Below are 16,281 nucleotides of genomic sequence, written 5' to 3'. Positions count from 1 at the left end.
TTCATGAAACTTAGACATAAGGGTAATGGTGCATCACTGAAGATTTTGTCTGTGTTTCAGGTCACATGACCAAGGTCACTTGGGGTCAATGAACTTTGGCCATGTTGGGGTATTTGTGGAATCGTAAATTTTTTTATGGATTTAGTTCATGAAACTTGGACCTAAGAGCAATCAAGTATCCCTGAACATCCTGTGCAAGATTCAGGGCACATGACCGAGGTCAAAGGTCATTTAGGGTCAACAAAAATGGTCATGTTGAGGGTATGTGTGGAATTGTCATAACTTTTAGGATATAGATAATGAAACTTGGACATAAGAGCAACCATGTATCCCTTTATATCCTGAGCATGTTTCAGGTCACATGACCAAGATCAAAGGTCATAGAAGGTCTATGAAATTTGGCCGTGTTGCGAGTATGTGTTGAATTGGTATCATAACTTAGAAAGTTAATAGATCTAGTTCATGAAACATAGACATAAGGGTAATCAAGTACTGTATGAATGATCGTTTTGCACATGCATGTCATATGCCACATGATCATGGTCAAAGGTCATTTTGGGTCAATGGACATATTTTATTATATTAGTGTTTTCTTTTGTGAATAATTCATTCATAAGCTGTTTTCAAAGGCAGCACTGCTGCTATATCGAATTGTGCAATGCAGGCGAGACTGCCAAAAGTGTTCCACTTGTATTTTTTTTTATTAACAAACATTTTTTTTGTCCCTTTAAAGAAGAACTTAAAAATGGGGGAAGTCCGGGTGCGAAAGGACCTTGCCTTCGGCAGACGCAGAACCAGAGCCAAAAAGTGGAAAGCGAGAAGGAAAGAATTAGAGGGGAAGTGAAAATGAGAAGGGGAGAGAGATGATAAAAAAGCAGGGGGGTAAAGTCTGGGGTAGAAACGCCCTCGTGCCCGATAATTCCCCAAGCTGCTGGCTTATACACCTATCCCGGCAATGAAGAGATTAATAGCACAAAGGAGAGTAGAAATAATAAAGAAGGGGGAAAGGAATAGAGATACATAGTTATAGAAAGAATTTGCCGAAAGTGGGGGCGTCTTTTGTTCCTTAAAATTATTTTCATAAAACTGCGAATCCATAATAGCATAAAAGCCAGTGCCTCGTCTTGTACCAAATAAAAAGATTAGGAAGGGACATGGAAAGATATGGGCAGATCCAGGAGCCAAAGCAGCCGCGTCCATCTATACTGGAGGCGAAAAACAAAGAGAGATGGAAGAGGGGAAAATGGATAAAGTAAAAGGAGGAAGAAATAATGTAGAGAAAATAATAAGAGGGGAAAATTAGCAATTAAACATTTCATCAAGCTTATTCGGGTCACTCTTCAAAATAGTAAAATTTTTTTTAAATCACTCGCGGTCGCGACATTATCCGCCCGGATTGATAATTTAAAAAATACTATTTTTAAGGATATTGATGCTTAAAGGACAAGTCCACCCTAACAAAGGTTGATTTGAATAAAAATAGAAAAATCCAGCAATCATAACACTAAAAATTTCATCAAAATCGGATGTAAAATATGAAAGTTATATGACATTTAAAAGTTTCGCTTAATTTCACAAAACAGTTATTTATGCACATCCTGGTGGGTATGCAAATGAGGAGACTGATGATGTCATCCACTCACTATTTCTTTTGTATTTTATTAAATGATATATGAATATTCTTATTTTATCCTTATTGTCAAGTGAAACAACGATCAATTCCTCCCTGGACATGTGGGATTGGGTTTGTTTAATACTGTATGGTTTAGTCAAGTTGGTCCTTATTGTCAAATCTGTAAAAAAAAATGAAATATTGTATAATTCAAACAATAAAAAGCAAAAGAAATAGTGAGTTAGGGACATCATCGACTGTCTCATCTGCGTTTCACTGAGTTGTGCATATCAATGTTTTGTGAAAAATAAGTGAAAATTTAAAATGTCATAACTCCTATTTTACATCCGACTTTAATGAAATTTTCAGCGTTATGCTAGTTTGATTTTTTTCTATTTATTCAATAAACCGTTTTGCTCGGGTGGAATTGACCTTTAATAAAGTGTCAGCTTTTCAAGTTTCATGTCACATGATCATTGTCAGAGGTCATTTGAGGCCAACAAATTTAATATATATATACATATATATAATATGTATGTATATATATATATATATTGGTTTTTGTGAAAAAGAACAATCTTAGTTGTCAGCACCGGTGCTATATTGAATCGGGTAATGCAGGCAAGACTCTCAGAGGCATATTCCACTTGTTATATTATTCTCATCCAAAGTATAATACTTTGGCGAATCCAGGGGCCGTAAAGAATTTTAAGAGGAGATATAAAAGTCAATATAGAATAAAGGAAGGGGGACTTGGAAATAGGAAAAGAAATACATCACAGTAATTTTACAAACAGAAAATTCTACTGCGCTTCGCGCTCGTATTGCCTGTTTTATATGATGAATATCGATCATTGCCTATTAAGAGGATCAAAATAGCTCTTCCTGTTTTTAAGTCAATGTATGAAACTCGGTTTTTGCTCCGTGCTTCGAGGTTTATTTAGAATTTTAATTAACGAGATATATACGCATCATGTTTAGTGGCGGATCCGAGGGTGGGGCTGGGGTCACATGCCCCTATTTTTCAGGTAAAAAAAAAAAAACATTCATAAAAAATTATCTGGCTTGTGATATTTGAGATGCTTTCGCTTCATGAGTGCTTATGCATCTAATTTTTAGCTCGCACTTCGCGCTCTCAATAGAAATATTTGATGAACGAGATACGTACTTATTCATTAATTCATAATATGCAGCATTGAATCTCTTTTTCAAGTCACGCGCTTCGCGGTTGCAGTTATTGATTTATGAGATGCATACACATAGGCGGCGGAAGCGGGGGGGTGGACGGGGGTCATGTCCCCCCTAAATTTGAGGTGGGGTGGGGACGGACCCCCCCCCTAAAATTTATGTTGATACCTTTTTTTTTTCTGCGTCCCCCCCCCTAAATTCAGGTGGACCCCCCTAAAATTCTTGTGCCCCCCCTAAAATTTTGGTTGATAACCTTATTTTTTGTTTTTGCTTGTCAAATTTTTTACCTGAGTCCATCCCAAAATTTCAGGTGGACCCCCTTAAATCTTTTGGCTTCCGCCGCCAATGTGCATACATGTATGATTCTATGCAAAGAGTCCTGAGAAAAGCCATTTTTCAAAAACTTTAAAAAAGGGGGGAGTTCACTCTGACGATCTAAAAAAATAGCAGAAAATGCAAGATATTCGTTAAAGTCTGAGGAAAATGCATAAAAGATTTTAAAAGTAATTAGAATTTTACCTAAAGGATATCAATAGACAATTAAGTCAATTTAAATAAGTTTCTCTTCATCATTAATTTTGTGTTACTGATATCACGTAGACAATGAATCAACACAAATGTTCACATCCGCTCTTGAAAGAAATATTTTTTTAATCATATCATGGGCCATTAAAAATTTATGCATTTTATATAGGGCAGCTGCTCTTATATACGTGATAAATAAAAAACTTAAAATTCTTACAATCTTCTTAATCTTTGATAGATTTCCCCTCAAACTTTCACCCATTCTTCCCCGGGTAGGCCTATTTTTAGAGCAAACTTTTAGTCAGGGGTGAACTTCCCCTATAAGCCCCCGTTATCAATTCAAGCTTTAGTCCTTATCTAGTTTGTTAAACTAAAGCTAAATTATATTTAAACTTCAGTCTTATAAGACGCCCCCAGATTTTTTGCTGTTTGTACCATAAAGGTGGATACCAGGGGCGGATCCAGGATTTTCTACGAGGCTGGGTAGCACATTTTCCCGAGGAAAATTTGACAAGCATAAAAGAAGTTCCTCCCTTTTGTTAATTTCCATTAAAAATATATGCTGTGACTTTCAAGGACGGCATACAAATTATTTACATAAAAATGATTTTTTTTTTTTTTATTATTATTTTTCTAATAGCTTTTTTTAGCGGAGAGCCCCGCTAAATGCGGGGCTCGTGGCAAAATGCCGGGAGAACATCGCTATGTATGAAACATTGATCTTTAATGTTTAATGCATAAAACATGGGGGGCACTGGTACGGGTCGGACCCCCCCCCCCCCCCGGCCCCCCCCCCCCCCCATCCGCCACAATATTTCCGTAGTTTGGTTTGAGCACTGATCTCAGTCATGTCTAGTCTACGAGCTGCCGAGCTAGCTAGAGGGCGACATTTCGACATGTGTGATCATCGTTCATGCTCGCAAGAGCCGTCGATCAGAACAACGCTACAGATGGCGTCGAAACAGTTGATAAATCTACATTTAATCGCTGGACAACTTTGTGTTTGGCATGCTGATGGTAAGAACATGTGCTATTTAGTGAAAAAACGAAGGTAATGTGTGATTGTGAAAGAAATGACTCGTGCGTGATGCCTGGAGCTGGATTCGAAAAAGTGGTGGTCCCCAAATTCTACGGACCAGCGTGTTTATTGCCCCGGAGAGCTGAGGGGAAGGTAACGCTTCGCGGGCCGGAGCCCAGGACTCGTCCGTGTAATAATATTATTAGGCAGAGGATACTCTCCAAAAATGGGGTAGAATGGGGTCGTAATAGCACCCCAAATAAAAGGGGAAATATAAATTATGCACTTACCTCGATTATATGGATGAAGGTCTATCGTGACACAGAATCCTGACATCCGAGGCACAAAAAACTGGACCCTCAAAAAAAGGAAGTTCTGTCTCGTTCATTCTCCTTCTTTCAAAATTGAAAACAAAATCATGGCCGATCGATACTGAGAACGAACACGACATGGAGTCTAACTTTTCCTTTTTTTGAGTGTCCAGTTTGTGCCTCGATGTCAGGATTCTGTGTCACGATAGACCTTCATCTAATATAATCGAGGTAAGTGCATAATTTATTTTTTCCACTTTCATTGCGACCCCATTCTAACCCAGTTTGGAGAGTACCCATGTCTGCCTAGTTTAGTAGTATTACAAGGAGCAGGCCGGAGCTCCCTGGGTTAAAGGGACAGTAACCCAGAGAGCTTCGGCCCACTTCGCGTGCCGGAGCCTAGACCAAAAGCTTCGGTCTCTGTTATATTGGTTGTTCAGCTGAACATCCTGGGCTCCACTCACCAATTACAGAGACCGAAGTTCTAAGTCGACTAAAGGGACTCAATGGCCGTATTTTTATGTATTAAAGGAGAATGAAACCCTTGAAACCAGCTGAATCCATATCAAAGAGAAAAATCAAAGAAACATATTGTTGAAAGTTTGAGGAAGATTGAATGAATAATAAGAAAGTTATGAGCATTTGAATATTGAGATCACTAATGCCATGTAGATCCTCCCATTGGCAATGCGACCAAGATCTGTGATGTCACACACGTACAACTCCCTCATTACTTTAGTACTTATTTCACTTATATTCTCACTTTTATAGAGTCTATCACAAGGTGAGGTGTTCTCTTTATGAGAGGACAAGTACAGAGGTTTCACAACATTATATCATTGATGAATCGTTTGTCATATGATTAGAATGAGCAAAAAGAGATGTTTTGGGGTATATTTTCAGTGTCCAAAAGGGGAGAGTTGTTCATCTGTGACATCATAGATCTTGGTCGCATTGCCAATGGGAGGATCTCCATAGCATTTGTGATCTCGACATTCAAATGCTCATAACTCTTCTATTTCTAGTCCTATTTTACTCAAACTTTTGTTGATCTTATTCTTTGATTTTTCTGCTTTCACAAAAGCTAACTTGCTCCAAGAGTTTCATTCTCCTTTAACTGTTTAAGTTTGGATAAACCAGGGAAGTGGGAGTTGTGCGACAGCCGAAGTAAGTCACCGTTTTTTTTTTCCTTTTAAGTTTATTTTTTCCTGTTTTGGTGCATTTCAGGCCAAAGCGGTATAATATCCTTTATTTTGGTCCAGTTCGTTTTATATATTTTATGAAATGAAGACACAAATCAATGAGTGCCATCGGGGGGAATTTGCATTGTTAACCCCCTTAATGGCGGCTGCACGAGAAATTTAAAAATGTTTAAAAAACTCCTCGAAACAGATGGCTGCCAGCTGTCTAGCAGCATCCCAGAAGGTAGCCATAGGCTGCCACAGTTAACAAATACTACCATGTCATGGGTACCTTCGAGGTTTGGGTTACCAAAAACACTCAATATTAAAGGGGAAAAAAAGAAATGCACCCACCTCAATGCTATGGATGAAGGTCTAACAGACTGCATGAATCCTGACATCGAGGCAAGAAAGCCGCGTTCGTTCACTCACTTTCAAAATTGCAAACAAAACTGGCCGATCGATATACTGAGGGCGCATACGCGAATTTGCCAAATTATTAAATTGTGGGTGCTTTTTATGCTATTATTACTAATTTATCACATTATACCGTAATAGTGATTTCTTTGATTTTTTTACACAGAAGTTGAAATACTTCGTCGTGAACACCATATTGTGGGTTCATTGATAGGTGCTTTGCCTGGAGCTCCAAGGCAGAATATACAGCTTGGTCTACCTCTACAACTCATGCCAGAAGAAGCAGCTGTGCTCCTTCAACATGGTATGTATAACACATATATGAAGAGTAAATGTTTTTTTTAATTTTTAAATATGTATGTTGGTTATGTGCTGAGCTGCGTTAGTGATATTAATGTTGGACCATGTCCACTTTGTAGAGTGCCCATCGAAAGGCACTTTTCAAGAATTTTGAAGGATATTAAGAAGAATCAGAAATAAAATTGTTGATGTGTTTTTTTAAAAGAAGTTTATGATGTCTTCAGGGAGGCTGGAAGACCCTTAGAACAATTTTTTATACAGGGGGTATCGATGTAAATTTGACAAGCACTACACAATGAAGATCATTTTGGTCCTGAAAAATTTGACAAAAAATGAAGAAAAAAAAGGGGGGTCATTATAAATTGTAGATAATTTTAGTTACATATCTCAGGGTGCGACATAAGCGCTTGCCCGATTGCCCAGGGCAAGTAAAAGTTAGAGTCGGGCAAGTGTTTTGAAGTAAAGACAAAAACTACTTGCCCGAATCGGGCAAGCAAAATTCTCACTGTGAAATGAAATTTTACAAAGTTTCCCCATACTTCACATGCAAAAATAAAGACGAGAGAGAGAAAAAAACAAAGTTAACAACTTCCCTCAATTCAAATTGCAAGCCAGTTTGCGACATTTTTGTGATCTACACACAGAGTCAGCATACATGTGGCTGGTGCGCCCAGCCTCCAGCCTGTGTGGCAGGCATGCATGGATCTCCATGCTGCTGTGCACACCTGTACTATCCCCGATCAAACTCCGAACCAAAGTGAACAAGCTCACATGAAAAATACTTTTTCCAACAAAATAATCACAAAATCGGCGGGAAATTTTTTATACTGGATTCTCAGATCACTGATTTGGTGATGTGATCGGAGGAGCAAGTTATTGAGTTTTCATTACTAGTTTCAGCTGTTGTTTTGAGTGTTGTGATCGGTGTAGTGGGAAGAAAGATGCGTGCAAGTCCACGATGCCGCAATGATTCATTTGATTTTTAAGTTTGTCAATGTTTCTCTGTAAATTTTTATTCATTTCTAAAACGTTTATTTTTCCAACAATTTTCAAAATATATTTAAAAGAAATATCAGCAAGATTTTTATTACATGATTGCATTTTTTGTTTTGTTTCAAATTTGATCCTTCTTCCTCTTTCTTTCTTTCTTTTTCTTCCTTCCGTAAGTAATCCTTGCTCCTTCCTTCATTCCTTCCTTTTTTTTTTCTTTCTTTCTTTCTTTCTTTCTTTCTTTCTTTCTTTCTTTCTTTCTTTCTTTCTTTCTTTCTTTCTTTCTTTCTTTCTTTCTTTCTTTCTTTCTTTCTTTCTTTCTTTCTTTCTTTCTTTCTTTCTTTCCTTCTCTCTTTCTTTCTTTTCTATCCTATCTTTCCCGCTTGCCTTTTTTGTTCCATCTATCTTTCTTTTCAATCTTTCCTAGCTTTCTTTCCTGATCTTTTTTCTCTCTCTGTTAATTTTTTTTTCTTTCCTTCATTTTCTTACATGTACTTTCCTTCTTTTTTAAAATTTCTTCATTTTTTCTTTCCTCTATTTTTTCTTTGCTTCCTTCTTCCATTATTTTTCTTTTTTTTTATTCTCTCACTTCATTCTTTTCATCCTTTCTTTCAATCTTTATTTTCTTCTTTCCTTCTCTTTTTCCTTATTCTTTCTCTCCTTTTTTGCTTCTTTCCTGTCTTCCCCTTTCTTTCTTTCTTTCTTTCTTTCTTTCTTTCTTTCTTTCTTTCTTTCTTTCTTTCTTTCTTTCTTTCTTTCTTTCTTTCTTTCTTTCTTTCTTTCTTTCTTTCTTTCTTTCTTTCTTTCCATCCTTCCTTCCTTCCTTCTTTCTTTTCTTTCTTTCAAAATATGAAGGAAATCTTTTTTCCTTCATTCTTACTTTCTTTCCCCCTTTTTTATTTCTTTCCATTCTTTCTTTCACCCATTAATTCATTTTCCCTTCCTTTCCTGTTCTTTTCTTTCCCTTTTTCTTTATTCAAAGAATGAAGGAAACCTTTTTTTCTTTTCTTTATTCTTTTTTCTCCATTCATCTCTTGTTTTTCATTTTTTTTCTCTCCTTCAATCTTTCCTTCACCCATTCTTTCACCTTCCCTTTATCTTTCTTTCTTTCTTTCTTCCTTGAAAAAAAATTACAAAGTACAATAGTTCACGTCTAAAGAGAGGAAAGGGGCAATGGTATATAAAACCATTCTATCTTTTGCAGCGGTAAAACCTTATTTTGAAAGATTTTTTTTCGGGCAAGTTTTTTCCAACTATTTAGAAATTCACTTGCCCGATTGGGCAAGTGCTTCTAAAAAGTTATGTAGCACCCTGATATCTCCATATTGCCACACCTACCAGAATTCCAGGGGGGGGGGGGGTACTGCCTACAGACAATGACACATGCTGCACCCCCCAGGAAAATCTTGGGGGTGCTTTAGCCCCCCTAGCACCCATGCTTCCCTGGGCCATGGAGGGCTGTTCCATAACTTGGATGAGGAGTAGACGAATAATCTCTCATCTGGGTTTTGAGGGCAAGACACAATATACCTGTACGTGTACTTGCAGGAAACTATGTCATGAGAAAGAATTCAAAATAGTGCCTTACGGGTATAGTCACCATATCATTGTAGAGAAGGATTGTCATATACTTGTCTTTGTGAAATCCAAAAATTTGATTTGAAAAAAAAAAGTAAATCACACTGCTGATTGCCAACTCGGCCTTCACACAGCTCATTATTATTGCTTGGAAAAAGACCCTGTACCTGACTGGAATTTCTCAGCAATTGCATCTTTTCTCTCCGAAATATCATACGGCACATATCTGTAAACCCTTTGGTTGTCATTTTATTGGATTCTGTTCAGCCATATTTCGATTATTACCACAACTGGAATGCTATTATCGAATTAGTCCAACAGTTTCACAAACATTGCAGGCGTTGATTCTGTATCAGTTAGGCCAGATTGAAGTTGATGATTTTTCAAGACGCTATTTTTAAAGGAATCGTATTGAGGCCTTACTGTTCTCATGCATTTAGTGATTGTTTATGTATTTCTCTTTGACTTGTTTGTCATAGGAGTTGGTAGACTCGTGACAATGTCTGTAGCCAAACCAAGTAAATACCAAGTGAAGGCTTTTGACCAACAGAGGATGGATTCTATCAAAAAACAGGTAAAATGTCCATTATGTTTATTTTGAAAATGTTAAAACTCTATAAATAAACAGGCAGTTTATAGGGTTAACCAGCAGGGGTATTTAAAAAAAATCCTCCAAAGTTGCCGAAATTTTGCGTTTTACATCTTTACAATTACACCCATGAAATTGCCTTCTATTTTCCATATTTCCTTGAATTTGTTTTCATTCATTTTGAAACTATCAAGAAAAGGAAGAATATTCCACGGTTTTTTAAGCTGCATGTGATCAATTAAAAAATACTCCTAGATAAGATTGAAGACAATTGTAGCCCTCCTTCCCTATAAAAAATAGTGTAAATTAATTTCACTGTGTAATCCGTTTACTGTCGTACAAAGAATCATTGAAGTTCTACTTGGTTTTTTGTGCAGATTTTTATATTTTTTTGCAGTAAAACAAAGTTTGACATTAAAAGGAAACCTTCATATGATTTTGTATTTCAGAAACTTCTGTGGCAAGAGCATGTCTTGGAACAGAGGAATCAGCTGAGGGAGGTGATTGAAGAAGGGAGAAGAAGAAAGAAGGAACAAAGGAAAAAGATGGGAAAAGAGTTGTCCAAGAGAACAGGGCAAGAAGAAAGAGACGATCCTACTGAAAAGATGGAAACTAATTGTGAGGGAAAGGAGAAGGAAGCTGAAGAAATAAAGCCTGCAGAGCAAATGACAATCAAGGGTGATATAGGAGAGGTAGAAGGAGAAGGAAATGATTGCCTATTGGTGAATGAGGAAGGCATGGATGGAAGGCTTCACTCTTTGGATGAACCAATCGTTGAGGGAGAGAACGAGAGAAAAGAAGGAATGAGTTGCAGCAATGAAAGAGCTGGAAACAAAGCAGCGGAAGAAGAAGCAAATGGGGACATTCCTCTAGGTGACGACCGTGAGACTTGCAGGAAGGGAGATGGGACATTTCTGGAGGACAAATCAGGAAGAACTAGATCTTCTCCGCCTCAGGATAACGGAGTAACAGAGGAAAAGCATGGTGCAAGTTCCGAAGTAAAGAGGAACGATGGAAGTGAAAGGTCTCCTCATGAAGTCAGTGAGTGCTGTGCTGATCAGGAGACTCCTGAAGATTGCCCTAAGAGATCGATCATGCATCAGGAGGAGGAGGATAACGTCAAAGAAGATGGCTGCTCAGTCCAACTCTTGATAGGTATACTGCCACCACCCCCATGCCCCATGAAAAAAGCCCATATCTGCCATTTTTATTTCAAAATTGAAGTATGTAGTGTAAGGGACTTGGTTCATCAAGTTTGACATGTAGATCAAAAAAGGATTATCGCAAGTTTCAGTTCGTTTCATAATCTAAATTTGAAAAATGACACACTATCAATATCTTCATATAAATGCAAATACATTTTTTCTCATTATCTCCAAAATTATTAAATGTCAATTATGGCCTTTTGTCATGGGACAATATAATACTTTGTAGTTGAATTCTCATATAAATCCATAATTATCCATTTATATTTGAATTTGATGTTTCCTTAATGTTTCTACATAAATGTAGAACAAATCCCGAAAGTATACAAAGATTTGCTGTTTCAAGTGGTATTTAGAATATTTTTACTTAATAATCAACCTGGTTATTGCATCATCCCAAGTAATTTTTTTCACATGCTGTCTATGCAATGAATTCAGTTAAAGACCCAGACCGGACCCAAAAATGTAAAATAGACAAATCTTATACTAAAAAATTATGGACTTGTAATCCATTAAAATAGGAGAATCTTTCTGTTTCATAGCTTCGCAACAAATTGACGGGAAATGAAACCGCAAAATGTCAACTGAAAGCATTTTTAAAGAAATTTCTGATAATTTTCCAAATAATCATGTCTATAAAAAACTTTGAAAATAAAATTCTTTTTACAAACAATATTTCTTAAAGACAGTGTATATGTAAATTGCAGCATATTTCTACTTTAGCCAAATGTGTTTTAAAATGAATGAGAAGCCAATAATGCTTCCCCAATTTTCAGCTGTCAAATTACAGATAGCTTTGTTTAATTGGCACTTGGGTTTGACTTCATTAATAATTTTTAAAAACCATCTGTGTATCAATCTTTGCCTGACAGCGGAACCACCAGACAGCAAGTTTATCTTGGAAGCACCTCCTAGCGCCTGGCGATACCCTTCTACTGAGAGAGAGATTCTCAAATGTAGGGTGTTCCGTCATTTCTGGGAGATGGGATACTACCTGACATCCGGCACCAAGTTTGGTGGAGACTTCTTGGTTTATCCAGGTAAAAAAGAGAATTGTCATGATATTAAAGGAAAAGTCCACCCCAACAGAAAGTTGATTTGAATAAAAAGAGAAAACTCCAACAAGTATTACACTGAAAATTTCATCAAAATCGGATGTAAAATAAGAAAGTTATGACATTTCAAAGTTTCGCTTAATTTCACAAAACAGTTATATGCACATCCTGGTCGGTATGCAAATGAGGAGACTGATCACGTCATCCACTCACTAGTTCTTTTGTATTTCATTACATGAAATATTCTAATTTTCTTCTCATTGTCAAGTGAAACAACGATTAATTCCTCCCTGATCATGTGGAATTAGCATTGTTGAATACTATATGGTTTAGTCAAGTTGGTCCTTGTCAAATCTGTGTAAAACAAAATAATGTATAATTCAAACAATAAAAACAAAAGAAATAGTGAGTGAGGGACATCATAGACTGTCTCATTTGCATGTCAATGAATTGTGCATATCACTGTTTTGTGAAAACTGAGCAAAACTTTAAAATGTCTTCTTATTTTACATCCGATTTGATGAAGTTTTCAGCATTCTGCTAGTTTGATTTTTCTCTATTCAAATCAACATTTTACTTGGGTGAACTTGACCTTTAATAATTTGATAATAGTGACTTTAATGTACATTTTCATGTTAGCTTTTCAAATGCTTTCTGAAGTATAGTAGAAGATGGGGCAAATGAGAGACTGTTTTCTTATAAGAATTGAAATTTACATCTTTTTTTTCAAAACATCCTTCAAATGTCCTGCTTGCAAATCTGAATATCAAAATGTTTACCTTGTGCTTCATTGATTAGTGAGATACGTATCCTCTTCATGGGTCCTTGAAAATGGTCCCCTGAGAGTGTCTCTTTTTAGGTTGTTCCTTTATCCCTTTCGTCTTTAAAAACATGTCAACTTTTCTGTAAAATTTCCTAGTATTTATTGTTTCACTCTCATCTATATGACTTTCTACTTTCTGTATGCTTCCTGTATTTAAGATTTGAATAGATTTTAAGATTGCACCTCACCTGTTCTCATGCATATTGCCACTTTGAATACCAATAAACATTGAACACGGTGCTCAAACCAGGTATCGGCTACTGTATATAGGATTTACAACTTCTAATTACTACATATGAATTCAATTTTGTAATTGATTTTGATTTTTACATTTATCTTTGACAACAGGTGACCCATTACTCTTCCATTCCTACTTCATTGTAGTGTGTGTACCTCACCATAAACAACTAACACCACTGGAGCTCATCAGCCATGGTAGGTTAGGAACTTTTGTCAAGAAGGCTGTTGTCCTTTGCTCGGTCAATAATCAGAAAGAAGTTGTCTGTACCTCTCTGCAGTGGGCTGGTATAAGTTGAGAATGTTGGTTGGTCTGCTCGTCAGGACTGAAGCACTGCAGAAGCACCTTGAAAGCACTCTGGAAACACTTCAGAAGCACTCTGGAAGCACTGAGGAACCACTCTGGAAACACGTCAGAAGCACTCCGGAATCACTGAGGAAGCACCCTGGAAGCATTGCAGAAGTACTCCGGAAGCACTGAGGAAGCACTCTGGAAACACTTCAGAAGCACTCCGGAAGAACTGAGGAAGCACCCTGGAAGCATTGCAGAAGTGGTGTGGACACTCTCCAGAAGCAGTCGAAAAGCTTGTGAAAGCACTTTTGTAACTCTTCAGAAGCAAAGCAGAAGCACTACAAAATACCCAGGAGTCACTTTGAAGAAGCTAGCTTGAGAATAAATGAGAAATATTGTCCAGTGATTGTCATATGTCCCAAAAGTCACTCTTCACTGAGGTTCTCTACTCGATGTTCAGTATTAACAATGCCTTGAATCACTTGATGATATTGACCCAGAAGGCTATTCTATTGGTGCAATATTCATGCACGTGTGTGAGCGCCTTGATAGCGATGCAGGAGACTCAAGGTTATTTACAACAGCACAAGGCTAGTGCTTTTACATAACATTGTCACTAGCATCTCAAGCCAAAATCATTGCATTATTTGTTTTATTTACGAAAACTATGCATAGGTGAAAAATCAGGTCATCAAACCTTGTCTCAGTGTGTAGCATACATGTGTTTGCCAATCTATATCTCTATGGAAACCTACATTTCTTTAAAACATTTGCTTTTTACAGTTGCCTTTATATATATTTAATGCATGTCACCAAAGAAAATGGAATGTGATGTTTAAAGGGATGGTCTGGGCTGAAAGTATTTAAGTTTAGTAAATAGAGTAGAATTCACTTAGCAAAATGCCAAAAATTTCATCAAAATCGTATACTAAATAACAAAGTTATTGAATTTTAAAATTTTGTGAAAACAGTCGTCATGAAAATTCATTAGGTGGGCTGATGATGTCACATCCCCACTTGTTCTTTTGTATTTTATTATATGAATTAAGGTTTATTCAATTTTTTTCCTCCAAGAACAAGAAAAATTGGATTGACAACTGATTTAGTGCATTAGATTTTTATTGCTGCAACTTATTTCATTATAAGGGAGACGTATTATTCACACAAGTATGAAATAATGGAAAAAATATGATTTTATGTAATAACATAAGAAAACGGAAAGTGGGGATGTGACATCATCAGCCCACCTAATGAATATTCTAATGAATATTTTGTGAAAACAGCCCATTGCAGAAAGAGTTGAGATCAAACGCAAACTCAAAAAATCTTGTGCAACTTGATTTTCAGCTAATGAAGCAACCGTATTCGGGACTTGCGCTTGATATTTTTACTTGCGTTTAATCGCTCCTCTTTCTGCAACAGGCCCCTGATGGTGTCATCTCTCCTCTTATTCTTTTTTAGCAATCATGGGAAATTATGTAAATTCAAATTTTGTTCTCCAAGAATGTAAATTGGGATCGACTACTGATTTAATGTGTAAGTTAAACATTGCTGAAACTTCTTTTGTTACAAGGGACACATGTTTTGACACACATCTATGAAACAAGGAAATGATTATGATTTCCTGAAAATTGAAGAAAAGGAAAGTGGTTACATGACATCATTAGCCTAATTACCGTATAAATCTATCGTTGTAATATTGATATGTTAATGATGTACACACCAAAGTACACTTTACCCTTCAGTATAGAATAGCACTAACTCAGGAATGCTTTAAAATTATAGTATGACATGGATATGATATGAAGAAGAGTAGAATTTGAAAATGAAAGTTTAAATTTAATTGATTTTTATATCAATTTGAAGGGGAATCAAACCTTGGTCTGTAAATGTTGTGTGAGAGAGGAGACAAATAAGTAAAACAGATTGGTGCAGGTTCAAAAGAAGTTTTGGCTTTTTTTCTTTTTTATTGTTTGTTCAAAACTTACACCTACATGTATCTACTTGTCTGATGTTTACATTTGGCAGGGGGGGGGGGATGAATCAGGTATCGGGGTGAAATTTGAATTATTATAAAGCCTAAAAAAATAATACATTGCCCTCATCTGACAGACCCTAAAATGTGAGAAAAACATGGTCATTTTTTATTATTTTTTTTTTGGCAGACCCAAAATATACAAGTGAAGTGATTTTTTGTGAGAAAATGTCAGGTTTGGGCAAAGAATTTGCTCAAATTTGTATTCAGTGGCTTTAATATGTGTTTTGACATGTCTGACAATCATCCCATGCATGAATTTCTTTGTGCAGTGCAGCAACAAAGGTATTTAAAAAAAAAAAAAAAAAGAAAACCAACCGACCGACCAGCCCATCTCTCTGATCTGGGTCTTATGAGGGCAAAATAACCATTTTTTATTAGGCCTAATCTATGCGCAATGAAAAGTAGCTACTTTTTATAGATCGGACAAATATAGTTTAATCATGTCTTGTTTGTTTGGTTCTAAGAGGGAAGTTGTGTCCTAGAAAGAGATGTGGTTCATAATTGAATGTATGCCTGCCATCACAGTTTTGTCAACTTATTAAAATTCATATTTTGCAGGGAAGAAAAATAAATCATCTCTGTATTATGCACAAGTTGAACCTGCTGAACTGTAGTGCTTTATTCTGTTATTTTGTTTCTACCCATGGATGTAGTTGTCCATACTTTCTCAAAGCTAGAAGTTTCGGATGTGGTTGCCTTTCAATATCGCTCCTTTTCTGAATTAAATTGCAATCATCTTCATCATGTTCATTCTACCCACATGCCACGATCAAACTTGGCTTTGAATTCACCTTTTTGCCACCTAGTTACTACAATCCAAGATTGCATTAAAGCCTATCTTCAGTTTTGGGAAATCCCCAAAGTGCATGTCGCTATTCTAATTCATTGCCAGATTAATGTGAGTTCCCTAAAGTGGATATGA

General features: G+C 36.5%; 1 protein-coding gene across 4 annotated transcripts; it reads left to right on the top strand.

Annotated features, from left to right (window-relative positions):
- Positions 1-4,175: 4,175 nt before the first annotated feature.
- On the top strand, positions 4,176-15,958 carry LOC129262338 (tRNA-splicing endonuclease subunit Sen34-like). Of its 4 annotated transcripts, none has more exons than XR_010294133.1 (7): positions 4,176-4,342; positions 6,419-6,556; positions 9,600-9,694; positions 10,159-10,864; positions 11,787-11,954; positions 13,141-14,291; positions 14,564-15,958. XR_010294133.1 is itself a non-coding variant. In XM_054900446.2 (6 exons), exons 1-6 carry the CDS (start codon positions 4,222-4,224, stop codon positions 13,326-13,328), a joined length of 1,416 nt encoding a protein of 471 aa, XP_054756421.2. In that variant the 5' UTR covers positions 4,186-4,221; the 3' UTR covers positions 13,329-15,958. The 4 variants fall into 4 exon arrangements, 1 of the variants encoding a protein (XP_054756421.2); XR_010294134.1 differs by having other exon boundaries at positions 4,186-4,342; positions 13,141-14,129; XR_010294132.1 differs by having other exon boundaries at positions 4,186-4,342; positions 13,141-14,312.
- Positions 15,959-16,281: the final 323 nt, after the last annotated feature.

Source organism: Lytechinus pictus, chromosome 1, assembly GCF_037042905.1.
Source record: "Lytechinus pictus isolate F3 Inbred chromosome 1, Lp3.0, whole genome shotgun sequence".
Taxonomy (NCBI): domain Eukaryota; kingdom Metazoa; phylum Echinodermata; class Echinoidea; order Temnopleuroida; family Toxopneustidae; genus Lytechinus; species Lytechinus pictus.
The sequence above is the reverse complement of the archived record's forward strand: the minus strand, read 5'-3'. Positions and strand labels throughout refer to the sequence as shown.

Coding starts and splice junctions, on each gene's coding strand:
- LOC129262338 (XM_054900446.2), top strand. CDS start 4,222: ATGTGTGATCATCGTTCATGCTCGCAAGAGCCGTCGATCAGAACAACG. Junction 4,343..6,418: donor TTGTGTTTGGCATGCTGATG/GTAAGAACATGT, acceptor TTTTTTACACAG/AAGTTGAAATACTTCGTCGT. Junction 10,865..11,786: donor CTCAGTCCAACTCTTGATAG/GTATACTGCCAC, acceptor TTTGCCTGACAG/CGGAACCACCAGACAGCAAG.